General features: G+C 34.3%; 2 protein-coding genes and 1 pseudogene across 2 annotated transcripts in view; 2 read left to right on the top strand and 1 right to left on the bottom strand.

The window, feature by feature from the left end:
- LOC145259124 (gem-associated protein 5-like) overlaps positions 1 to 27922 on the top strand; it is an 827294-nt gene that overhangs the window by 17960 nt on the left and 781412 nt on the right. The window contains exons 5-7 of the mRNA XM_080116800.1: positions 7770 to 7920; positions 13239 to 13335; positions 14288 to 14403. Of these exons, the coding sequence (XP_079972926.1) occupies positions 7770 to 7920; positions 13239 to 13335; positions 14288 to 14403 (364 nt within the window). The remainder of the gene's footprint in view (positions 1 to 7769; positions 7921 to 13238; positions 13336 to 14287; positions 14404 to 27922) is intronic.
- On the bottom strand, positions 622 to 7609 carry LOC145259040 (uncharacterized; the record flags this gene model as incomplete). Its single annotated transcript, XM_080116667.1, has 2 exons — positions 7594 to 7609; positions 622 to 1109 (listed from the first exon to the last, which is right to left on the bottom strand). Coding segments are annotated over exons 1-2 (504 nt in total), but the record flags the coding sequence as incomplete, so codon positions are not given.
- Positions 11609 to 11741, top strand: LOC145259380 (U2 spliceosomal RNA; annotated as a pseudogene).

Here is a 27922-nt window from a genome sequence, read left to right as displayed (position 1 = left end):
TTTTTCACTGTCTTTTTCGTCTTCGTCTTTTTCACTGTCTTTTTCGTCTTTTTCACTGTCTTTTTCATCTTCGTCTTTTTCACTGTCTTTTTCGTCTTTTTCACTGTCTTTTTCGTCTTTTTCACTGTCTTCTTCATCTTTTTCATTGTCATTTTCGTCTTCGTCTTTTTCATTGTCATTTTCGTCTTCGTCTTTTTCATTGTCATTTTCGTCTTCGTCTTTTTCATTGTCATTTTTGTCTTCGTCTTTTTCATTGTCATTTTCGTCTTCGTCTTTTTCATTCTTTTTTGTCTTCGTCTTTTTCATTCTTTTTTGTCTTCGTCTTTTTCATTCTTTTTTGTCTTCGTCTTTTTCATTGTCTTTTTCATCTTCGTCTTTTTCATTGTCTTTTTCATCTTCGTCTTTTTCATTGTCTTTTTCATCTTCGTCTTTTTCATTGTCTTTTTCATCTTCGTCTTTTTCATTGTCTTTTTCATCTTCGTCTTTTTCATCTTCGTCTTTTTCATCTTCGTCTTTTTCATCTTCGTCTTTTTCATTGTCTTTTTCGTCTTTTTCATTGTCTTTTTCGTCTTTTTCATTGTCTTTTTCGTCTTTTTCATTGTCTTTTTCGTCTTTTTCATTGTCATTTTCGTCTTCGTCTTTTTCATTGTCTTTTTCGTCTTCGTCTTTTTCATTGTCTTTTTCGTCTTCGTCTTTTTCATTGTCATTTTCGTCTTCGTCTTTTTCATTGTCTTTTTCGTCTTCATCTTTTTCATTGTCTTTTTCGTCTTCGTCTTTTTCATTGTCTTTTTCGTCTTCGTCTTTTTCATTGTCTTTTTCGTCTTCGTCTTTTTCATTGTCTTTGTCGTCTTCGTCTTTTTCATTGTCTTTTTCGTCTTCGTCTTTTTCATTGTCTTTTTCGTCTTCGTCTTTTTCATTGTCTTTTTCGTCTTCGTCTTTTTCATTGTCTTTTTCGTCTTCGTCTTTTTCATTGTCTTTTTCGTCTTCGTCTTTTTCATTGTCTTTTTCGTCTTCGTCTTTTTCATTGTCTTTTTCGTCTTCGTCTTTTTCATTGTCTTTTTCGTCTTTTTCATCGTCTTTTTCATTGTCTTTTTCATTGTCTTTTTCGTCTTTTTCATTGTCTTTTTCGTCTTCATCTTTTTTCATTGTCTTTTTCGTCTTCATCTTTTTTCATTGTCTTTTTCGTCTTCATCTTTTTTCATTCTTTTTAATCTTCATCTTCATCAACCGGAATCATTCTATAAAGCATACTGGATATTTTAGAATCCTCACGCATAATTTTTCGTGTTCACACGGAAAGGAATCTTGCTCTTTGTCTGCAAAATTTTATAGTTCCAAGGCTGATACAGATTAGTGGTCCACTAAAAACTCTATTTTTCATTTCAGGGCTTATACAGATTAGCTACCTATCGGAAACTCTTCTGAAATGAAACATGACTTTCAATTTAAAAGTTAATTTAGCAATTTTGCATATTTGCCAAACCAAGCAACTTGTTACTTAATCTTTGCTTAGTCTATTATGATTCTCTCATCTACTGGGTTCGTATTTATGTAGTTTAATTATATTTGGGCAATTGTATGTTTTTTTCGTTACATTTATTTTGTTAATACTATTGCAGTATTTGATCCGGATCCTCGGGATTTTCTGTTAATCATGGTTCTGGATTGACTGACAATCACAAGATTAAACCAAGCGAAGTAACAGGCACGGACGAATTTCAAAACAAACAAACAAACCTGGAAAAAGACAATGAAATAATTATAACCTACTGTAAATTTACTGAATATATATATTTTTATCAAGGAAAGTTGCATCTTGTATTGTTTACTAAATTTTATTTTATTCAACAAAAGTTTTTTTGTAAACAGCTGGGTTTTTTTTTTTATTAGAAAAGATGGATGACTTTTATGAATACCATAAACAGTTAGGTGAAAGTACAGAATATTTTTTGGTCCAGAAATGTTTTGTCTCCACCTAAATTTAATTCGATATATACCTAAAAGCTCTCGGTTGGTTCTGCATTCTTTCTTATTTTGCTACTTTGATTTCTTCCACATCCTTTTAACTTAACGTGATTCATTGTTGCCTTTGATCCCTGGCAGAATATATTTGTTTCGGTTTGGTACGATTTAGCATTTCAGCATTTGAACAACACTCTGCTTAATCTGCTGATTGCTGATCGATCTCGAGCAATGATTGACAAAAAATTTCAAGGATCTAGGACAAATACTACAAGAGTACCATTTTGTTTAATCTAAATATCGATAAAAGTGAGAATGTGTTTGTGAGGACACTTCTCAACCTATATACTTCACTGATTTTGAATCTACAGACTTTCAATTTGGTATATAGGGTATTCAGACATATGGAAAACTTAATCGATTTTCATTGGGGGGAAAAAAGTGCTGCTAAGGGGTAAAAATGTGGTACGTGAGAGAGGGGTGGGTGATTGTATCTGTTTATCAATTGTTTCACAAATGCACATGCATGAATCGTTCACACGATAGATTCATTATGTTAAAAATAAGTAGGTTTAGAACACTTTTTAAAAACGGTTCTAGCTGGCTTAATGGTTATTGTACTTGACTCACTGTCTTTCAGTTTTGGTTTCAATCTCAGCTCTAGTATTTTCTTCTTTTTTACTTACAAGAAATGAACTATATATTAATTGGAATTCATTATTGAGATGAGTATTATTTATTTTTATTTATTGCGGACTATTATCCTCATCTTTTCTTAGTTGTTTCACAACGTTTCGGCCAACTATTCTTCTGGCCTTCGTCAGGTGGTAACTGCGACAGATAGGAACTCTGAATCTCCTTACTGTATTCACTGCAATTACTACCTTCCGTAATTTTCGTCTTACCACGTTTTGGCCAAGTAAACCTCTGGCCGGCTTTGGGTAGGATTGAAACCGCTATCTTCAGACAAAAAAAAGAATTTAACATTACGTTTAATACCAGCAACGCCAGGTACATCTCCTTGATACATGAAAAACTCTTATTTTTCTTACTATGTTAAGTAAATATTCATTTTCTTTTCTATTTATTTTAATTTATTCGATTTAAAGAAATATTTTCCGTAAATAAACATAGTTCAACGAAAATAATCAGTTTCCCGGTATTCTTATGTGCTGACCTACATTGCAGTCTTCAGATGAAGTAACATTTTGTTCTTGCTTGAATTAGTGAATATGCAGATTGGCGCAAAAGTCACGCATTAGTTTGAATCCGTAATAACTTTAGCATTTAATAAATTTTTTCAATTTTTTTTCAGAATTTTGCAGATAAAACATTGATAATTGATCATGGAAAAATTTAGCACTGAGAAATGAACCAAAATTATTGAGCTTTATTTCGAAAATCGTTGTGCCATAATCTTGTACTCAAAGAGCCTATCATCTGCATTATGTCAGGCAAGCTCCCAATCCGATCACAATTGTGAAACGGTTTCGACAGTAGGGTTCAGTCAGTGATCTTCCATGAACTGGAAGACCACGTTCAATAAGTACAGCTGAAAATGTAACACCCATAGAGGACAGCATTGCTGAAAACACAGACACTTTAACTCGAAGACAAGCCACTTATATTGGAATGTCCAGAAAGTCACTTCAAAGAATTCTGAGGGAATTGCACCTGTTTCCATACAAAATTCAAATGGTGCAGACATTGCAACTTAGAGATTTGCAGTCTGGCTTAACTTATGTTGTTCCCATTCAGCAATTAGCCTGAGAACAAAATGAGTTCATCCATAATAATGATAACGAGCGACGAAGCCTATTTTTATAAGAACGAGTTCGTGAATAAGCAGAACTACCAAATATGGGCAATTGAAAATCCAAGTACGAGTTGTATCCAATAAAATGTACTGTATGGTGTGGTGTCACCTTGAAAAGAGTGATAGGTCCTTATTTCTTCGAAGACGAATAAGGTGTTGCAATGACGGTAACTGTACAGCGCTATCAACAAATGATTGAAAATTAAAGCCAGCTATTCAGGACAACCCGAAAATGTGGTCCAAACAAGCTGGAGCAACTGCTCACACTGCCCGTCAAAATATGGCGCTCCTCAAGAATTGTTTGGCAAGCATTTAATTAGCAGATTTTCTGATTTTAACTGGCCTTCATGTTCACCGGATTTGACAGCCCCTGATTTTTTCCTTTGGGGTTATCTTGACGAAAGAATTGTGAAGAATTCCAGAACAATTCAAGAACTTAAAAACAGCATCAGACATGAAATCTGAGAACTAGAGCATGTTATTTTAAGAAATGTAATGGAAAATGCCATAACTAGAGTCCACTTTGTGAAGCCAAAAAAGGATTTTAAATGGCCAACATTTTTAAAAACTAATGTAAAAAAAATTATCAGGTAAATGTATTATTTATCAGTAAACAGTAGTAAAATATTTTAAATGTTGAAAGTTTTTCTCGCCTAAAAAAACCAATGTGTGAGTTTTGTGCCATCCTGCACTAGATCACCATTTATCTGGGTAAATAATTGAGAGATTTTGTTTTGGGTTTACAAAAATTGATGAAAAAAATGTTTATTATTGGATAGAATACTGTTGCCACATCTGAGTAGGAGCTGCTAGAAGCACTTTATCCTTCCATGACAGAGTTCAAAATAGACTTCATATCCAAGTAGGGGATGCCCTTTTCTCTTCCGTGCAACCTCTTTCCCACAGAAGAGATGTTGCAAGCCTGTCTCTGTTCTATCGTTATTTCCATGGCAAGTGCTCGTCTGAGCTCCAATCTATGGTCAACTCTTGCCAAACTTTCACAAAAAAAACACTTGTCTAGTTGAAACCACTATCAATAATTTCTCCCCCTCTTTCTGTGCCTAAACCTAGACGTAGATTCCATGAACAAAACTTCTTTCTTAGAACTGCACGCCTGTGGAACTTTGTTCCGTTTCCCTGCATTCCAGCTGACTACAATATGGTCGTCTTCAAGTCTTACATGAACAAGTTTTTGATGAGCCGTCCCCTTAATTCAATTTACCAAATTTCCACTACTAATGATAATTACAGTATTAACCCATTCACTACTGTAAACTCATTAACCCTTATCCTTGAGTGGCCTCCAGGCCTTAATAAATGATGACTTCTTTGTAAAAAAAAAAATGTTTTAACTTAATATTTCAAATAGCAAACTTTGCAAAGTGATAGCGAGTGTGCAAAGCCAGTTAATGCATTCTTTTGCGGACTTTTATCCTCATCTTCATACTTGTTGTTTCGCTACGTTTCGGCCAACGTTTATCCCTTGAACTTCTTCAGGTAGTGACAGTCCGGAAAAGAATGAATACACAAATTATGAGGCCTCATCGGAAAGGATTAAAAAAAAAAAAAACTGGTTCTACCAGATCAGGCTGTCTGAAGATATTGGCTTCCTGAGACGAAATGCACCTAACATTGATGCTTTTTGTTTTTCTACTTCCTTTTACAAAACTTAATTATGTTCTGCAAAACCAAAAACAAAAACAACAACCCACCTTTTCCCCCTTTTCCTTCTTCCCATTTCCCCTTTCTCTATCTTCTCCACTTCCTGACTAGTCTCCTAACTTAAAATGTACCAAACATTAATACTGTAACCCTTTTCCCTCTCCCATTGCAAAACTCATTCATTTTCTGCAGGTCAGGGAACAAAAACGATAAAATCCACTAAAAAACAACCAAACCAAACACTACAAACAAGCGATTGAAGATACAAAGAGTTTGAAAAATAAAAACTTTCTGCAAAATAACTGGATGCAACACGAATACTATTTCCAAAATAACTGGATTTAGAATTAAATAACCCAAAAAGGGTTTATATGCCGTAAAACAAAACAACCATTAAAAAAAAATTTAAAAAAATAAAATTAATATATAAAGCCAGTTAATATTTATATAGAATAGAAGACGATTTTTTTCTTTTTCTTTCAGATAGTACCTGATTCTTAAAAAAAATTTTTTTTTATTCAATTTTCACCCCAAACAAAGCACAGTGCCATCAGTTGCAGGAATATTATGAAGGGAGATGAGCAGCAAGATGTCTGTTCGCATTACATTTGAACTTCTGCATGCCAGTACAGTTGGGAAAGCAGAATCCCGGAAGGGAGTTCCAAAGTCTAGCAGTTCTGGGGAAGAAACAGTTTCATTGGAGTGCAGTCAACCTACTGATGCACTGCCTCTGATGCTCTACTGTCTGTTGCCTATTCATTCTGAAATTACTTTTTATCGCATATTCCCTTCCTCCTCCCAACATTTATTTCTCTTCTACAGGAGATGAGACACACAGTCAGATATGTGTTTATGTAGAACAAACTGAATTCGAAGTTGGCACACCCGCGTTTCCGTTAATCACTTGGTCACCATAACCCTTCCCCTTTGTGTGTTTAATATTTTCTCTCCATTCTAAAATTCTTCTTTGTATCGCATTCCCACTTTATTTGGAAACTAGTATGACTACCCAGCACTGCCCAGGGAAAAAAAAGTAACATTTTTCTATTAAAATTTCTCTTACTACCCTCATCCCTCCTCTTTCTTCTCTACTCAGCCCACTCATAGATATGGTCTCTTAATCACTGATTATTTATTCATTTAATTTTTAAAACAAAAGTATAAACATGCATTTTAGTGTTGAAAACTTGTTTAGAAATTAAAATAGATTCTGATAAATTCTCTTGAAATTTATAATTTTTTTTTTTTAATTACAAACGTTGTCAACATGTCGATTGTTTTTAGTTTCAATTTCAATCGGCCTGGTTGGAATCGGCCTGTAAATGTGACATATGGCGCCGTATTTATAAGTGGGCTGTGACTCAGTCCATTTCTCTTTCTGGACATACACACTTTTATAAATTACTTAAGGAATGAATCGGTAAAAAGTAAATAACTCCTTGCAAAAAGTTAGTTACTTCCCTTTAGTATGTCAAATAAGTAGAAAAAGTCTTCATAAGATTATATTATATAAATTGCCAGTTAACGAACCTCTTTCCACTAGATAATAAATCTTTTTTTTTAAATTTTTTTTTTATTTTAGATATTTTTGGAGTTTACGCAGATATAAAAATAAAAGGAAAGAAAAAAACTTTTGAGGGATTCGTTGTGTATTTTCAAGTTTCAGCTGAACATAGATATTAACCCTTTATATAATAAACTAGCCTGAGTGCCCGGCGTTGGTCGGGTGTTTGGAGGTGTGTTGAGCAAAAAAAAAAAAAAAAAAGTGGTAGTAGGCAAGCAAGCTCGAACCCGTACCGCGAAGGAGGAAAAGAATTAAAAAAAAATGTGACATCTTTGCCGTTGCGTCCATTGCCAAACTGGAAGTGGCGAAGGTTTAAATTAAGGCTAGTTAATCGAAAAAAGGGGATGACTTTAGAAAATATTGGCAAAAAAAAAAAAAGCGACCCCTCCTTGTAGAAAAGTGCCCAGTTGAGGGTGAAGGAATTAATGGTTTTAGACAATTTTTCCATATTTGCTATCCAAAGGGTTGAGCTTCAAAATGACACTGATTTCATGAAAATCCGTCACCTCTGTTGAAAGTTTTAGGCAGATACAAACATACATACAAACATACATTTAAACAGACAGGTGAGATTTATATTATAGATTACTGTTGTTAATCAACATTTTTATCCATTGCATGTGCCTAAAGATATAAATAATATTATGATTTAGTCTGATTTCTTTGTGTTCTCTTTATGAAAGAGTAAATTTTTTTCTATTTTTATTCTTGTCCAGGATGTTAACTCTTTTTTTTTTTTTTTTTTTTTTTTTTTTTTACCCCCAGTGGTGCGGTGGTTAGTTGGGATCTTGCTCAGTCAGGTCGAAAGAAATATACCCACTTTGAAACTTCTGCAGGATGTGGTCATAACCGAGCCATTTTTGGCATTGCATCTTTGGGATCGAATGTCTTGTGTACGATATCACAAGACAGAAATGTAAGTAAAAAACAAAGTCATTAGCAGAGGCAGTGTTTCTTGATTTGATCTTCCACAATAATTGTATATTGCAGTCCATTTCAAGCTTATTAGCAGCCCACAACTGTGAAAAAATAAGGAAAGGATGAACGTATCAAAATACGTGTATGAAAATAATTGAGAATTTCTTTTCTATTCTCGCTTTAGGAAAATTTTTCTGTCATAAAATCCAGTGGTTGAAATTCTAGAATATCACAGATAAAAAGTTTTTCAAGATATTGCTATCTTTATTATCGAATCAAATTATTTTTATTATTATAGATTTTAACTTCTAAACGTTATACCAAAATTGACCATAAATAAAATTCATTTGTAAGTTGTATTCTTCTGGAGGTCGAAGGTTCAATCCACGGTGTGAGCTACACTGATACTATTGCAAATTACTTTGGATTGATTGGACTACTGTTCTCATCTTGAGTGTGATTTCTACAATGGACCCGCAAGGACCCATGGCGCAGTGGTTAGAGTACTTGGAAAAATCAATTGTAAAATGTGATATTCTCCTGAAGGTTAAAGGTTCAGTCCTCAGTGTGGGCGACTGAAGAATACAATTGCAAATTACTTAAGACCTCTATTCAATCATGACTGACGGAACAAGAGCATGCTACCCTCGTGAAGTAAATAAAGCGTTCCATCCAAATTCTTGAGTTCGACAGAAACATTCCCGAGTTACAAGATACACTTGAAGAAGGTCGGAAATTACATCAATCGAAATGTTGTGAAAATCACACTGAAGATGAGAACAGTAGTCCAATGACTTCATCTGTGCCTAAACCTAAACGTAGATTCTATGAACAAAGCTTCTTTGTTAGAACTGCACGCCTGTGGAATTGTCTTCCGTTTTCCTGCTTTCCAGCTGACTACAATATGGTTGTCTTCAAGTCTAACGTAAACAAGTTTTTGATGAGCCGTTCCATATAAGTTAACAAATTTACCGAATTTCCATTACTAATGATTACTATATTGTCCAATTTTTACTGTACACTCTTTAACCCCTTTTCTTAAGTGGCCTCTTGGCCTTGATAAGTGGTGATGCCTATGTAAAAAAAAAAAAAAATGAAACCAAATAATACGAATAACCAATCCTCATCTCAAAAATTCAGAAACATCAATTGCAAATTACTTTGAATTTCTACTGGATCATCGCTGATGGAATGGAAGCATTAAGTAAAGGGTTCTGTTCCAAATTTTGTGTAAATTCCAGAGTTTGATGGAAAGACTCTGGGGTTTGACAACAGATTCCCTGGGTCGATAAGATACACCTGAAGAAAGTTGGAGGATAAATCAACGAAAACGTACAAATAACACTCGAGATGAGAACAGTAATCCAGAGAATCAAAATAATACACATAATCAATCCTCATCTCAAAAATTCAAAAACAAAACTCAAGACAGATTTACAAAACTTTTCAGAATGTTGACTGATCATCACTTGTCATATCTGAAAGAACTCGGAACTACACGGAAATTTTAGTCTGGCATACCAAAGATTAACAACATTTAAAACGAGTGTAATTTAGGTGCATTGGATTTGTTGCTGTTGCATTCAGATACAATTGAACTATTAATTTAAATTTTTGTTATATTAACTGGTGCTAAACAATTGGGTTCTAAGTAGGATGCACCCCCAGTACAAAAGGGTGAATGCGGTATTATGGCAAAAGAAGATACTAGCTAAGAGAAACTTTTGTTTAGTTCTGGAGTGACAAGGATGACCAACGACCCTCATTTTTCCTCCCTTTTGAGTTGGCCTTGTGCCTAAGTTTTTGTTTGGAACTTACATTGTAATTTTAGCTTGAATAAAGGATTTAATATCTCAAAGTGAAGTATCTGTTCTGATGCTACACTTCAATTTTTTGTTCTTGGTTAGTGGAGAGCATGGCTAATGAACCTTTTAATTTTATTATGAACAAAAAAAACAACCAAGAGACTGCATATAAAACTTGAGATGGACGCAGATAATGATAATGAAGATAAAGTCTTTCCACACTTCATTGTGCTGGAGAATACTTCTGACATACCACTGACTAGAATGTCGCGTTTCCTTATCCAAAAAACCATATCAAGCAAAATAACAGCCAAAATTGTCATAAAATTAAAAAAAAAAGAACAATATTGGAAGTACAAAATAGAAAACGGCTAAAACTTTATTACAATTATAAAAACTACACGAAACATTCATCAAATCTTATCCATATCAAACATTAAGCTACTCCAAAGGAGTTATAAGAAATCAAGAAATCTCTGTATGCACAACAGAAGAAATCAAAATAGAACTGAAAAGCCAAGGAGTCACAAATGTTAAAAGAATTATAATCAGGAAAGCTGAAGAGCTAATATACATAGACACCAACATATTAACGTTTAACTCTCCTCAAATACTAGAGACAATCAATATAAGTTATGAAAGAATCAAAGTAGAACAGTAACATTCTAAACCCACTACAATGCTATAAATACCAAAAGTTTGGGAATAATAAAGACCAGTGTCAAAGAAACCAAACAGGTGAAAATTGCAGTCAAAAAGACTCGAATCACAAAGAAGACTGTCCTAATGAAACCAAATGTACAAACTGCCTAGAAAATCATCCCTCTCTCTAAAAAAATTACAAAATATACAAGCAAGAGAAAGAAATCCTGACAATCAAATACCAAAAAAAAACATAAGCTTCCAAGTAGCCCACAAATAAGCAACAAATTGCACCAAAAATATGTATGCAACAATAACCCAACTTGCAAACAAAATACACAAGTACAATGGTCTAAACCAACCTCCAGAAACCCCAAACATAATAAAAGAACTAAAAAACGTACTTGAAGAATTGAATTCCTTTTTATCTGAACTAAAAATAAATCTTGCATGAGCATCAGCCAATAATTAGAAGTGAAAAACAAAAAGCTTTGAAAGGAAATATAGAGGAGATTGTACTGAACCAAATACAAATCTAACTCGTTCCTACCTAATCAAAGCGGAGGGAGCACCAAACTGTACACTCTGTAACCAACAAATAACAATCAAACATTTACTAACAGTGTAGAAGACACAAACCTGGAAGAAATATTATGGAACACAAGCATTGAAAAAGTATTCCAAGAAATGAAGCCTCAACAAATTGTAAAGTACTTAAAAGACAAATTTATTCGAACTCCATTAAACTAAACAAATGACATTTTACTTTAGAAAAACAAACTTTTCAAGAACTTTAAAGCATCTTTCCAAGAAATTAAATTCTCTACATCAACAAACCTTTTCTTGGCATTAAATGACCCTATAGGTTGAAATGCTGTTAAACAAATGCACTCACACTTGTTCCTATTAACTTGCCTCTCCATGAAGGCAGAATTAGACACAGAGTTGGTTTTTAATGTGGGGAAAATCCAGCTCCCCAAAAAGGGGCACTCTGGATAAAAACAAAAATTTTAATTGTCTCAGTCATGAAGGATTTCTCTTTCACCGACTGAGGACAGAAAAGGAGAAGTGTAGCATCAGAACAGATACTACACTGTGATCTTGATACTTGTTAAATATAACAATTGTCCGGGATGCAATAAAGTCATTAATTTTTAACGTTTATTTGTTTTCACATTTAAAAAAAAAAAAAAAAAAATCCAATTTCACTTGTATGGTAGATTACTACTAAAACTTTTCACGTTTTCTTGGCCTTTTGGTCAAGATCAAAGTGTAGTATCTGTTCTTCAGATGCTGCACTTCATTTTCTTGTTCTCTTTCGGTGGAGGAGAAATCCTTCACGACTGAGACAATTTTTATTTTTGTACCTTTTCTCCACGTTAAAAAACGACCCTGGTGTCTAACTCTGTCCCGTGGGGAGGCATAGTAAATAGGTACTACTAAGTTAACTCCCTTACATACGAATACGTTTTTTAGTTCTTCTGTTATGTTTGGGCTTTCTGGAGGGTGGTTTAGACCGCTGTAGTTTTGTATTTCATTTGTTTGTTGGATTATTGTTGTGTATGTGTTTTTGGTGAAATTTATTGCTTATTTATGGGCTACTTGAAAGCTTATGTTTTTTTGGTTTTTTTAAAAAAATTTTTTTTTATTTGATTGTCAGGATTGTATCTTGTTTACTATAACAATAAAACACAGTTTTATATTCATATTAATTTCTTTCGTTATAGTTTTATTTATTTTTTTGTTAAACTGCATGTATGTTTTTACTTGAATTCTTAAATAGTACGAAATTGCATGTTTCCAAATTAAAAGAAAAATATACTGAAATGATTTTTATTAAACGACTTCAATTGTAGGAGTACAGCCCTAGGTGTATCAGAAATTTCGTGAAAATAGTGAATAATTCCACCCCATCTTTCCAAGCTTATAACTCCTCGAAAAATGTAATTCAAGCCCTAATTTTTTTTTCAATTAAAGGAGCAAAGACCAAGGTTTCATTAAAAAAAAAAAACAAAAAAAAACAATGTGTTTTTTTTTTTAAAAAAAAAGGTTTTAAACTTCGGACTTTACAGGTAAATTTCTAAAAAACGGGTTTTTTTTGTTTGTTTTAAATTTGAATATATTATTTATTGACCTTTTCTCTTCAATTTGTGATATATAAAACTATTCAACATAAATTAATTATTTACTTTTTAATAGAAACTTGAAAATGGGGGGGGGGCGTGAATTTAAAAAAAAAACGTTTGTCTAAAATATTATATTCGGTTTATTGGAAAGAACATAAAATTTCACATTGACCCTGAAAATATCGTAAAAATAGAATCAATAGAAAAATTTTGATAGATTTTTAAAGTTTAAAAATTGAAAAATATTGAGTTTGGAAAATTCATTACTGTTTTAAAAAAAAAAAAAAAAATTCTATTACTTTTAAAACGACTTTAATAGTTTATTTTGGAAGTATAATCCATAAAGAAAATAACCCACTTTTAACAGAGAAATTACGAGGTTTTTATATTTTATTCGCAGTTTCGTGTTAGGGGTGTCAAAAATTCCTACAAAAATTCTGATACACCTAGTACATGACAATATAAACTAATGAGCAGGACTCCGAGTTTGATATACCTTTCATATACTATTCCAGGTGTCAAGAATGCAAGGGGAGTTAACTCTTTTAAAATAAGTTATAATAGGAGTTGTCTACCCTACAACTAAAATTAACAAATAAACGTTAAAAATTAATGATTTTATTGCATCCTGGACAATGTCGGGTAGATACAACTGGTTTAAAAAAAAACAAAAAAAAAAAAAATTTTGTATGATGATGATTTTAAAAACGTTTTATAACTTTTTTTTCTCTTTCTTCCTTCAGTTAATATTTTGGGATTTGAATCATCGTAAAAGTATCCAGAGTGTGTCGACTTTTGGTGGATATGTTTATGCTCTTCATGCTGTTCCATTGAATCCAGGTAACACCATATACTACTTATCAAAACACTGTGGAACTTGCTTGTCAATGTGCACTCTTATTGGTGCTACCAGATCAGGTTGTCTGAAAATACTGGTTCCTTGACCTAAAATGCACCAAACATTGATGTTATTATTTTTTTTTCCTTTTCCTTTGCAAAATTTATTCATGTTCTGCAAAGCCAAAAACAAGTTCCAGCTTATCCCACATTGCAAACAGCCTTATTAAATACTTATATGCAGGGTGTCTCAAACAAATATACTCACACTTAAACTGTTTTCAGCATTGTTATTAATTAGTGTTAGCAAACATGATTCTCCAATTATTAGGTTGGTGCAAAAATAATGTTTTTTGTTTTCAACTTAAAGTAAAAAAAATCAACCTAATACATCTTTTTTATTTTTAAAGCTATTCCATTTTGCTATATGTTAAATGTTTTAATGTCATTTGAAGTGTGAGTACATTTTTTAATTTTTTATTTATCTGAATTGTGAATACATGTTTTAAACACCTTGTACTTGCTAGCAATGCTGCAAGCAAACAACCATAGCCTTTGATTGTATAGTTATTAAAGTGAGAAGTACACCACACACACACATAGTAAAAGAGTGATTTCCCTTGAATTATGACGACGCTTGCAAAAGTGTCAAGGTTTTATTGTCATTCGAAGTATCAATAGTTTTTACACGCCCTGTACTTACTAGCAATGCTGCAAACAAACAATCTTAGTCTTTCATTGTATAATTATTAAAATAACACTGAGGCAAGAACTACACAACACACGAATGTGAAGTTCTCCCATAATACTATCCATATCAAAAGTTATTTTATAATATTGTAATGAAATGGTTTAAGATTCTTACATTTCATATCATTTTGAAAAATCAAATTTCAATGAAGAATACAAACATCTACTTAAATCGGTTGTTACATATTGTTTCCTGTTTCTTTAGATTGCCTAGCAATTGGAGTTGGGGACAACACCATCAGAATTTGGAACCGGCAGAAGTCATCCTCTAATTTCATGCTTGCTCAGATTTGGCAGCGGATCAAATCAAAAGTGACAGCTGTAAGTTTCTTTTTATTTATTTTTTTTAGCCTGGTTTTGCTTAGGCCCTATGTACTGTTCATAACTTTTTGTGCATATGTATATATATATATATATATATATATATATATATATATATATTAAAAAGTTTGACTCATGTCCAGGTAACCTACATCTAAAATTTCAAGTGTTTAGACCCGAAATTGGCGGAAGAGTTTGGTAAAGTTTACAACTTTGACCTCTTGGCAGCCAAATTTTGACCCAAAAACTGATTAAAAAGCTTGCTGCATGTCTGAAGACCCTTTATGATTAATTTCAAATGCTTAGACCCAAAATTGGCTGAGTAGTTTGCTAGAGACCGCAAAGGTCAAATCTTTTGAACTTTGACCTCTTGGCAGACAAATTTTTGGCCAAAAACTGATTAAAAAGCTTGCCCTATGTCTGAATACCCTTTATGTAAAATTTCAAATGTTTAGAGGAAAAGTTGGCTGAGTAATTTGGTAGAGACTGCAGCGGTCGATTTCTTTTAAAACTTTGACCCCAATTTTAACCCTTTAACATTTATTGTTTTGAGCTCAAATCAAATTAAAGTTTGATCCATGTACAAGTAATCTACATCTAAATTTTCAAGTGTTTACACTCAAAATTGGCAGAGGAGTTTGGTAGAGTTCTCAAAGGTTAAATTGTTGACCTTTGACAACCAAATTTCTAGCTGAAAACTGATTAAAAAGATTTTCCCAACACTTAGTACCCCTTATGTCGAGTCTGTAGACTGAAAATTGGTAGTAGTTTGGTAGGGAAATGTACACACACAGAGAAAATTTCACTTTTATAGATATATAGATTTTATTTTTCAATACTGTTTGTACCTTATTTATTTTTTCAATACTGTTTGTACCTTATTTATTTTTTCAATACTGTTTGTACCTTATTTATTTTTTCAATACTGTTTGTACCTTATTTATTTTTTCAATACTGTTTGTAACTTATTTATTTTTTCAATACTGTTTGTAACTTATTTATTTTTTCAATACTGTTTGTAACTTATTTATTTTTTCAATACTGTTTGTACCTTATTTATTTTTTCAATACTGTTTGTACCTTATTTATTTTTTCAATACTGTTTGTACCTTATTTATTTTTTCAATACTGTTTGTACCTTATTTATTTTTTCAATACTGTTTGTAACTTATTTATTTTTTCAATACTGTTTGTAACTTATTTATTTTTTCAATACTGTTTGTACCTTATTTATTTTTTCAATACTGTTTGTACCTTATTTATTTTTTCAATACTGTTTGTACCTTATTTATTTTTTCAATACTGTTTGTACCTTATTTATTTTTTCAATACTGTTTGTAACTTATTTATTTTTTCAATACTGTTTGTAACTTATTTATTTTTTCAATACTGTTTGTAACTTATTTATTTTTTCAATACTGTTTGTAACTTATTTATTTTTTCAATACTGTTTGTAACTTATTTATTTTTTCAATACTGTTTGTAACTTATTTATTTTTTCAATACTGTTTGTAACTTATTTATTTTTTCAATACTGTTTGTAACTCATTTTTGTATTCATTTAATATTTTATTATTTGAATTATCCAGATTTGATATGATAGTATGGATCCCCCTTTCCTGAGTTTCTGAAGTAAAAAAAAAGAAAGCCATAACAAAGGGCATAATTATTTATTAGCAGAAAAAGTATAGAACGTAAGATTTTTAAAAAGATGTGGGGAGGGGCACAAGACCTTTTGGAACTCTCGAGACAGAAAGTCACATCACAGTCATCGACTAATGGGACACTTGTAAAAGTAGTCGGTTTCTATTAATCAGGTGTAATGGTGACTAAAGCAAACAAAAAAAAAAAACTCATAGGATTTCTGATTTTTGAGTCAATAAATTTAGGAGTCATAGTTTGTGTAGGGACAGTTTTTCTGTTTGTGACTTGGAACAGACTGGAAAAGCTTTAGCCAACCCAAGATGAGCTGACATCAATTGACCGACAGTGATGGCCACAACAGAGAATGAAGATGTGTACGTTAGCGTTTTGAAGGTCGTTTTCCATGAATACACACCCACTACAACTGATCTACACACAATGTATTGGAGTTGTGTTTTCTTTTGTGAGTTTGCGTTGTTTTATTTTATTTTTATATGTGTAAGCCAGTGTGTGTGCACCCTTGCCAATTACAAAGATGACGAAACTAGAATGAAAAAAAGATGAAGGGAAAAAAAGAAAACACGGCTTACACAGGTAGTAAGGTGGCAGTTGACGAAAGAGAAATTGAGATGGTTTTACAAAATTTTATTTTTAATTTATTCATACCAATAATATTGTGAGGTCTGCATTTACACTTAACATAAATAGGAAATGCATTTAACTTTTATATATTCATACAAAAATATTTTGAGGTTGATATAGGGTTAGATATTTTGAGGTTGGTATATAAACTAAAGTTGTCTGTCTGTGTATATAAAAAAATGGACTCTCCCGTCGATTCCGACTTATGCGATTCCGTCACAACAACTAAGTTGCTCGAAAATCCACACAAATGATTTGTTTTTATAGTGGTGAAGGCTTTGTGTAGAACCAACCACACTTTTTGGTATTACTGCTAACCTCCGTCGGTGCAGATGACTGCCACAGGACAGAATATACAGTAGACCGAAGGTTTTAAATCAGGGTTCCCTTCTCCAAGATGCATGTCTTAACGAAGACTAGGGGTGCATCTCTCTCACTGAGAGAGATGCACCCCTAGTCTAATTTTGGGGTAATTTTGACCCATTTTGGACTCTGAGATACCCTAAAAAGCCCTATACTTGTGGGATAGCCAATGGGAATGTTAGATTTAATGATACAAATGCATTTATAGTAAAAAAATGCACCCTGTGGCTTTCAATAAATGATTAAGTGTGTTCGGGGGCGAAATTTGGGCCATTTTCACGCGTTGACGCGGTCACATCACGTTTGGGGCCAGCGACCCTCCAATTTTGACCCGTTTTGAAAAAAATCACTTGTTCCCATCTATTTACATATAAATGAAGGTAATAAGCCACTTTTGGCATTTATTTGAAAAATTTTGTTTCTATAGCCTACCCCTACTCTCAGTAAATTAATGCGCCTCCAGATACCAACCTGGAAATTTCTAGGACTCTGCGCAGTACATACAGCGCCCTACCTTCTCAAATGGTCACTCATCTAGTACTGGGCAGGCTCAACGTTGCTTAACTTCAGTGATCTGGCGAGAACCGGTGTGAACGTGATTGTGCTGTATAAGTGTGTGTGTGTGTGTGTGTGTGTGTGTGATGGTAGCACAGTTAAATGGTTGATCTAAGAGCCAAACTGATTTCAATCAGCCAATATCCTTAACAATGTCAGAAGTTCTTGAACCTATTTTTTTAAAACTTATTCAAACCAGTGACAGCCAACCACAACAACTGCATGGGCGGTCAAACAAACAAGAAAAGATGGCTGCCGTATATGGAATTTCTCACAGTGTCTAACTGTGTCAGATATATACTTGAGAGTCAAAAGGATGAAAAGAATATGCTGTTGTCACATCTCTAGTCATCACACATAGAAAAAGGTCAATAGCATAAATGACAATATTGAAGAATTCAATAATTTTTAGTTATATATTCATTGACAAACATTAAGGGCCGTGACAAAAGCAAAATGTGTGGAAGAATTCCATGTAGGCATTAAAAAATGTTTTTTTCATCTATATAACTATAAAACTCAATTTTACCCACTCTCTTTATCTGTACCTAAACGTAGATTCCATGAACAAAGTTTCTTTCTTAGAACTGCACGCCGATGAAACTCTCTTCCATTTGCCTGTTTTCCAGCTGTTTAGTTTAGTAGTCTTCAAGTCCAACATAAACAAATTTTTGATGAATCGTCCTCTTAAGTAATTCAATTTACCAAATTTCCACTACTAACGATTACTACGATATTGTCTCCTTGACTATTATATACTCAATAACCCTTATCCTTGAGTGGCCTCTGGGCCTTGATGTGGTGATTCCTATGTAAAAAAAAAAAAAAAAAAAATTAATTAAAAAAAAATAAAAAGTATTTAACAATAACTTTAGAAACAATGTTCTGAGATTTTAAATAACATTAGAAACAAAATTTTTAGCGTTACCTTTTTCAAGCTGACTGATCAACATATCAGTAACATAAATATTTTTTGGGTTATTCGGACTACTGTTCTCATCTTTAGTGTTATTCGTACAATGTTTAGGATGATGTAACCTCTGACCTTGTTTAGGTGTATTTTGTCAAATGTTGGAATCTGCATGAAATTTGGAACAGAATCCTTTATTTAATCCATGGGGTAGCTTGTTCTTGTTCCATCAACCATGACCAGGTAGAAGTCTTAAGTAATTCGCAGTTGTATTCTTAGTATTGCCTGTACTGAGGATTGAATCTTCAACATCCAGAAGAGTGTTGCTTAGAACTAAATTTTACCTAATACTTTATCCGTTATGTTATGGCTCCTTGTGGACGAGATATGAACAATAGTCCAAATAATCAATCCTCATCTTAAAAATTTTAAATCTGTAACTTCTCTTCATAGATTGTTTTTTTTTTTCTGTTCATCACCTATAGGTTGCAAAACTACTTGCCAGAAATGCAAACTATTTGGCATGAAGGTAGCCTTGGCTAATTTGTAATATGTTTTGATTAGTGATAGGACAATTATAATATTTTTCCTGATTCCAATACAATTGCAGATTCCATTCTAAATTTACAATTCTGATTCTTTTTAAATATCTAAATATTTAGTTACAGAGTTTTTTTGGCTTTTTTTCTTTTCTTTTAAAATTTTGGATTAATTTAAATGTAGATAATGTGCATATATTTTCACAAATATAAAAATACAGTTGTGGATGGGGGGGGGGGTGATCTATAGATTTTAATTTTACTGGTAGTTAAAAACCAAAAAATATTTAGCTTTTTAGCATTAGTATCAGCAATGGAAATTCAAGTTAAAAAAAAAAAAAAAAAATTGTTTTTGGTATTGGATAATAGACACAAATTTTTCGAATTCCGAAATTCCCAAAAGTTCTGATTTTTCTGACTCCCAATTTCGATTAGTTGTTCTACCATTAGTTATGATAGCTTGATGAAAACAGTTAAACGATCATCGACCAATAGTTTGGTGTATGATTATAGTTTGCTGAAATGTGCCTACACTTTGATACATAGTCCGCACAAAGAAACAAACTTGATGAATTGGACCTGTTCAAGTCTCCAGCCTAGAATGTTAATCTACCAGCATGGATAGTATCAGACTTTTTATAAAGATGACTTTTTCATGGTTTTAATTCCTTTCCAATTGTACCAAAATATATTGGTGCTTATTTTTATTGAGATAAATGCGAAATATGACAGTTCAGAATAAGAAATAAAATTAATTTCAATTGGAATATGAAAGAAGCCAATACAGTACAGAATTTTTTTAAAAATCAAACACTTGTTTAAAAATTTAAAATCAGCTTAGTTTAGAAAAAATGTTATTTCTTTTTCATTTTCCTTCCTAGAAAGCAAAACCAGTGATTTTTTTTTTTCAGTTTATTTTGGCTTACGAATTTCAATTCAAATTTACACTAGGCTTACATTATAGAAAAAAAAACAAAACAAAAAAAAAACTCCTAAAATTAATTTACTATGCAGAGTCTAGTACGTTGTAGGAGATTATCTTCTTATATTATGCCGGGGCAGCATTGGGTTGTCTTGCTGATAGTTTAGGAAAAAAGTAAAATGTTAGATTATTATTGTTTTGTAAGTGTTATGCAGAAAAAGTTATTCGGAAAACAAATTTGAAACAAATGAATGTTTAATAAAATGTGTAGGTTTACTTAGAACAATCAAGGGAAGAGTGTGGTGGACATAAGCAAAGTGGATTTTCAAACCAAGGAATAAAAACAATAAATTTGGTCAGTAAACGTGACCAAAGGTTACATGCTGGGTATGTGTGTGGTACAGCACAAAGGAATAAACATATATACAAGAGAGTTTGGAGTTAAAAGAGAAAAAACAGCTAGAGAGAGAAAGAGAGTGCTAGACAGACAAAGAGTGTTGAAGACAGGGCCGTAATGACCTTGCGTGGAAGCAGTCTAAGACAATCTTCCAACAAGGAAACGGTGAAATAAAAGCTATCTGAAATATTACCAAAGACTCCCGGTCGTTTCGATGAAAGAAATGTTCATTTCAGCCAAGACCTCAGATTAATGAAGATATTTCTTTGATGCATAACTCCCCCAGAAGATGTTCCGGTATTTGTACAGTTTTAATCAAGACATTAAAAAATGAAAATATCGACAAAAAGGTTATATTATACGTATCCGTTTTGAAGATCTCTGAAAAAAAATTTCACATAATTTGATCGAGTAGTTTTTTTTTTTTTGTTTTTTTTTGTTTTTACAGCGGAAAAACACGTTTTTATGGGAGCGCGTTGAAGTCAGCCATTATGGAATTTATTGAACACGCCATGGGGAGATAACTCCAGTTAAAGCGCCGACACTCCCTCTCCATCTTTAATACTGGACCCGTAGATCTTCCCAGGTCATCCGTCTAGAAGGAAAACCTAGGGGAGGGAGGCCTCTTCAGTCCTGGATGACAACCTTCCTAGAGCTGGTGACTTAAACAAATCACCGGTTGCCAAACCTAAACTGCTTAAGGAGGAGATAGGCTCTGTCTATTGCCCGGCTTTCATACTCCTTCTTTGCCTATTGGCCAGGCGTAGAGGTACTATCACAGGGACTCGTCTGAATCACCCAGTGGTTGACCTTGTTTCCTGACTAGGTCAATGAACGCCGCTTTTCCCCGCTCCCACCACATCCCATCCCCCTAAACTGGACACAGTGGGGTGCTTCAGTGCCATATATGTCGGTGCAGTTGGACTGGGCTGGCTTTGCCTAATGGATTGAGGGTACCAGATTGACAGTTCCTGGCTGCTGTTTCCGACTGATAGTACAGGAGCCCTAACTCTTTGGTAGCGCTTAGAGCGGCTGCTCCATCAACAGTTGTAAAATATCGGGATGTTTGTAGTGCCATGTCGCGCATGGAAAGGGACCCTGCACTCATCCCCGGTGGGCTTTCCTGAGGCCACGATCCTGTGGGTGAGGACAGCTGATGGTCTACTTGTATTGCATGTCTAGTATTCTGCACAACTACTTGTCCAGCACCTCCTCACTCACTCACCCTAACTGAAACTTTTAAATAAAATAAAATGAAATGACAGCTCAAGCAAAAGTTACGTTTAAACCAGAACCAAACTCAAAGAAAACCAACCTGCCTCCTCCCTTGAGGCTTGCATTTACTAATATCCGCGGACTTAGAACTAACTTAGATGATGTTGAGTCATTTCTCCTTGTAAACACCCCGGATATCTTAGCATTAAGTGAAACTAACCTTCACTCCTCCATTCCCTCTAACCACTTTAACATGCCTGGTTATCTCCCACTCTACCGTAAGGACTCGGACAGACATATGCATGGACTTGGAGTCTATATTCGTAACACCCTCTCCCTGACTAGAGAAATAAAACTAGAATCAGAGGACCAGGCCTTTATGTGCTTCAGACTAAATATGCAACACAATATTAGCTACTTGTATTTTCTCTACCGCTCTCCCTCAAACCAAGACTGTACCCTGATAAACAAAGTCTCAGACAGCATAGATATAGCACTCTCCCTCGATACTAGCGCACAAATACATGTATTTGGTGACTTCAATGTCCACCACAGTAACTGGCTAGGATTCTCTAATCACACAAACGTAGCTGGTAGTGCAACACATAGCTTCTCTGTATCCCATTCCCTATCTCAGTTGGTTACATTTCCGACACGTTTCCCAGACCGGCAAGATCAACATGCCTCACTTCTAGATCTCTTTCTGACAACGGTTCCCAATGACTGTACAACAAATGCCCACAGCCCACTCGGGAATGCTGATCACGCTGTGATAATGGAAGAAATCAGCCTAAATTCTCGCCCTAAAACTGAAGACCCACTACTTAAAACAACGAGGTATTACAAAAAGGCTGATTGGGAAGCCATCAGGGAGCTCATCAGAGATGCCCCATGGCAAAATATCTTTACTCTTCCAGCGGAACAGTGTGCAAATGAGATCACTGAATGGTTCAAAACTGCTATTGAAGCACATGTTCCCACATGGAAATTCTATAGCAAGCCCCACTCTCCCCAATGGTTTACTTCTGCTTGTGCAGCTGCCATTTGTCAAAGGCAGCATACGTTCCGCAGATTCAACCGACATAAGTCCAGCTCAAATAAACAGAAGTTTATAGAAGCTAGAAATAATTGTAAGAGAGTGATAGACAGCTAAGACAGATTACTCTGAAACCACCAGAAAACGCATCGAAGCACAGAAATTAGGAACCCGGGATTTTTGGAAAATCTACAACAGCGTAGTAAATAATGGACAGTCAACTATTCCCCCACTATCAAACAATCATGAGGTTGCTTGCACGGCAACTGACAAGGCTAATCTGCTTGCCAGTCGGTTTGCCTCAAACTCCACACTGAACTCGGTACACCACTCACTCCCTGATTTTCCTCTGTGAACAGACGCCACACTAGACGATTTGAAAATCACCCCTTCTCAGGTACATGCTATTATAAAAAACCTAGACACCTCAAAAGCATGTGGACCAGATCTCATCCCGGCTGTGCTATTAAAAAAATGCTCTGCCGAGGTTGCTCCAGTTCTGTCCAAACTTTACAATAAATGCCTTAACGAATCTTGTTTTCCCGACTGCTGGAAAACCGCCTCTGTAGTACCAGTCTTCAAGAATTCTGGTGAAAGAACTGACCCACTAAATTATCGCCCCATTAGCCTCCTCCCGCTTTTCGCCAAAATATTTGAGTCCTTAGTTAATCAAGCCCTAGTCCAGCACCTAACAGCTGCTAAACTCCTGACTGACAAAAAATATGGATTCAGGCAAGCCCGTTCAACAGCAGATATCTTAACTGTAGTTTCTGAACGTATATACCGTTCATTGGATAAAACAGGGGAGGGTAGAGCGGTGGCCCTTGATATATCTAAGGCTTTTGACAGGGTATGGCACGATGGTCTTCTAAGGAAAATTAGATCATATGGAATCACTGGAAGAATTCATAATGTAATTAAATCCTTAAGTAATAGAAAAATCAAAGTTGTCCTCGACGGTCGTACATCCAAACAATATGACATAAATGCGGGAGTACCTCAGGGGTCTATCCTTGGACCTCTATTATTCCTGATATTTATAAATGACCTCCCTGATAAAATTGTTTCGGAGATGGGTATATTTGCCGATGACACCACTCTCTATAACAGATATGAGGGGAAAACAAATGAACACATATCCAAGGAAATGGCAGAAACACTAGAGGATGACCTCCAATCCGTAGTGGAATGGGGACAAAACTGGTTGGTCACATTCAATGCTGCTAAGACTAAGCTTGTTTCCTTCAATAACTACAAAAAACCTTCTCTACCACCAATAGCAATGGCCAAGAACACATTGCCTGAAAGTACTTCTTTTAAACTCCTCGGCCTAACGTTTACAGGGAATATGAACTGGAATAGATACATTGAGAGCATTGCCAAGGCTGCTGCAAGGAAGGTTGGCTCCCTCTACCGTGCTAGAAAACTACTTACGCCTGACAGTATCCTATACCTCTATAAGGCAACCATTCGCCCATGTATGGAGTACTGTTGTCACATCTGGGCTGGTGCATCTGCTGTTTGTCTCTCGCTCCTGGACAGGGTTCAAAAGAGAGTCGCCAACCTGATAGGTCCTGAACTGTCATCTAGGCTTCAGCCTCTGTCCCATCGACGAGATGTTGCATCCCTCTGCCTGTTCTACAAATACTTTAATGGTGAATGCTCTGACGAACTGCAAACACTTGTACCTCCCCGACGTAACTACCCCCGACAAACCCGACAAGCTACTAAGTCTCATCCCTTTACAGTAGAGATCCCTAGGTGCAAGAAAGCCTTTTACTCCAATAGTTTCTTCCCCAGAACTGCGGGTCTTTGGAGCTCCCTTCCGGGATTCTGCTTTCCCAACTGCAATGATATGCAGAAGTTCAAGTGTAATGTTAACAAACATCTTTCTACTCATCTCCCTTCATAATGACCCCACTAATTAAGTCCCTAATAGTAGCCCCCTGCTTCAAAGTGGCACTGTGCCTTGTTTGGGGTGAAAATTAAATAAAAAAAAAATAAATAAAAAAATACTAGTTTTTCTTCCTAAAAATCAAACCTTTTGCTCGGTATCATAACAAATTTTTTTTCGCTGTAAAAAAAACAAAAAAAACTACTTGATGAAATTTTTTAATGTCTTGATTAAACTACAAGTACCGATATTCCATCCCTTTGTTGTTAAGGAAATGTTTGTTTTTAAATGTTATGTCCTGTTAAACTGTATATATCTGTAATGTATATATGTGAGCATTAGACAACACAAAGAAACTTCAATGTATATACACAACTCATCTTATATACAGCGCCTAAAATATATATAGCCTTTTTAATCCCCATAACATAACATATTCGTTTTGGTGCCATAATGTCATACAGACCTCCACCTGACAATACAATAATCTCCTCTTTTCTAATATATATAGCGGCCATGTGGTCTTGTCGCTTGGAGTTTGTTGTAGTAAATTTGTTTTTTATTAATATTCTATTCGTTTTTTTTTTTAGATTTTATGTTTATATACACAAATGTTTTTCACTGATAAATATATTCGTAAGTCGTCTTATTTTATTTTGAACTGTTCCAAGTTATTTTCTGTCAAATAACATTTTTTTCAGTGCTTGTCCATAACGCCCCTCCAAGAAAAACAAAAATAAAGAAAAATCTTTGATTTACCTACATGTGATGGAAAGAAAATATTGTACACCAAAATCCTTAAGTCATTTTACTTTTTATAAGTAAAATAAGGTGCTTCTATATTATAATTAAAAAAAAATTGAATTTCAAGTAAAACAGATGGTACTTTCGTAATTGTCATGTCGCAAATAGTAACATATCCAAATATTACAGAAAATAATACGGTAGAAAAATAATGAAAAACCGTTTTCAATAAAGTTTAGATAAGGAATAAAATTTGTCCAACATTTTGCATTACTTTCATTACATGGCAGGTGCTCGTCTGAACTCCAATCTCTGGTCCCCCCTCGCCAATCTTTCACGAAAAACACCTGTCTAGCTGAATCCACTGTGAAAAATTTCCCCCACTCTATATCTGTACCTAAATCAAAACATGGATTCCATGAACAAAGCTTCTTTCTTAGAACTACACGCCTGTGGAACTCTGTTCCGTCTGCCTGCTTCCCACCGGACTACAACTTGGATGTGTTCAAGTCCAACGTTAACAAAGTCCTAATGAACCGCCCCCTTAAGTAAACACTTCATCAAATCTCCACACTAACGTAATGTACTTGCAATAACCCTTATCCCTGAGTGGCTTCCGGGCCTTGATAAGTGGTGATAACTGTGTAAAAAAAATAAATAAAAAAAAACAAAAAAAAAACAGAACATAATTATCTCTCTTGTGAACTTATCTTTTTTTTAGTAAGCATAACATAGTGACTTCACTTCATTTCACAAATTTATTTTTCTACCTTATCGTTTGCCATAATTTTGGGATATATTACTATTTGAGACCTGATAATTATGTAGGTACCATTTGTTTTACTTGAAATTCCAATATTTTTTCATTATTATAATATAGAAGCACCAAAAATAATTAAGTGGATTAAGCCTATTACTCGGTATGAGTATGGAAGCCTATTGCATATGAGTATGAAAGCCGATTGCTCGGCTTTCATACTCCTTCTTTACCTATTAGCCAGGCGCAGAGGTGCGATCATAGGGATCCGACAGACGCCCAATGTTTGACCTTGTTTCCTGACTAGGGTAGTGAATGCCGTTCCCCATTCCCACCAAATATCCATCCCCTAAAACTGAGTATATTGGAGGTGCTTGAGTGCTATATATGCCAGTTGGATTGGATTGATTTGTGTCTGACAGATTGAGAGTACCGGTTTGACAGTTTGTCTGGATGCTGTATTCTGACTGACAGTATAGGAGCTCTAACTCTTTGGTAGTGCTTAGAGTGGCTGCTCCATCATGAGTTATATAATATCGGGATGAGTGTAGTGCCATGTCGCACATGGAAAGGGACCCTGCACCAATCTCCTGTGGGCTTTATGAAGAATCGGCTGATGGCCTAATTGTGTTGCATGTATGGTATTTGTCCGGCACCTTTCACCCTAAAACCAAAACTTTTAAATAAAATACAATGACAGTTCAATCAAAAATTATGATTAAGCCAGGCACAAACTCAAAACCAATTGACCGCCTCCCTTGAGGCTTCCATTCATGAATATCCGTAGGCTTAGAACTAATTTAGATGATGTTGAATTATTTCTCCTAAAAAAACTCCTCGGATAATAAATGAATCTAATCTATGCTCTTTCATCCCCTCTAACCTTTTTAACATACTTGGCTATTTCCCACTTTGTCGTAAGGACTCAGGCAGACATATGCACAGACTTTGTCTATATTCAAAACACCCTCCCCTTGATGAGAGAATCAAATCTAGAATCAGGCCTTCATGTGCTTTAAATTTAACCTGCAACATAGCATTAGCTATACATTTTCTGTACAGATCTCCCTCAACTCAGGACTGCATAGATACAGCAATCTCCCTTGCTACTAGTCAAAAATCATGTGAAGTAGTTTTTTTAGAAAGAAAATAATATTTAAGTATATTTGACTTTTCCAATGCTTGTCCCCCTCTTCTCCCCCCTGTATTAAGATTAGCTTTCTACAACCTCACAAAAGTTTGGATTATTTTTAACTTTCTCTTGTCTTACAAGATGGCGTTGAGATATTATCAGTTAGTCAATTAAATTTTTTTTTTCCTTTTTTTTTTTTTAAAATAGAACTATTTTTTTCAATTTTTGATTTTAGTGTACAATATTTTGTTTCCCTCACATCATAAATATATATATTTTTTTAATTTGTGATATTTTTGTTTTTTCATGGGAGATGGTATAGACAATTTTCTGTGAATTGGGAAGACATTTTTTTTTTTAGTATTTCGAACATAGAATCAGAGAGACTGTTGTCCCTAACTATTTTCATAACCTAATCTTTTGTTAATTTACTTTATAAACAATTGAGCAAATAGAAAGAAAGAACACAGTTGAATAAAATGGTTTTTATTTCTCCATTTGCAAATTCCTTTTCCAGCAGGAGCAGACAACTCCACATCTTTCAGACAGGTATTACCTCCCTTGGCTGGCATCTAAGATGAATTTTCCAAATAAATTGAATAAAAGTTTCAGTTTGAAATTAACGTCCCGATTCCCTTATGCATCGTGTGCTTTCACTGCACTGACCGTAATCTCTCAACTTGTGTCAATCCAAACTTGTTGTCAGTGCTCTGTGCTGCATTGAAAAATTCTCTATCCAAAACAAAACACCACCACAAGTCCAGTTTAT

This window comes from Euprymna scolopes, chromosome 34, assembly GCF_053919585.1.
Source record: "Euprymna scolopes isolate OS-2025 chromosome 34, ASM5391958v1, whole genome shotgun sequence".
NCBI classification, from domain to species: Eukaryota; Metazoa; Mollusca; class Cephalopoda; order Sepiida; family Sepiolidae; genus Euprymna; species Euprymna scolopes.
The sequence above is the reverse complement of the archived record's forward strand: the minus strand, read 5'-3'. Positions and strand labels throughout refer to the sequence as shown.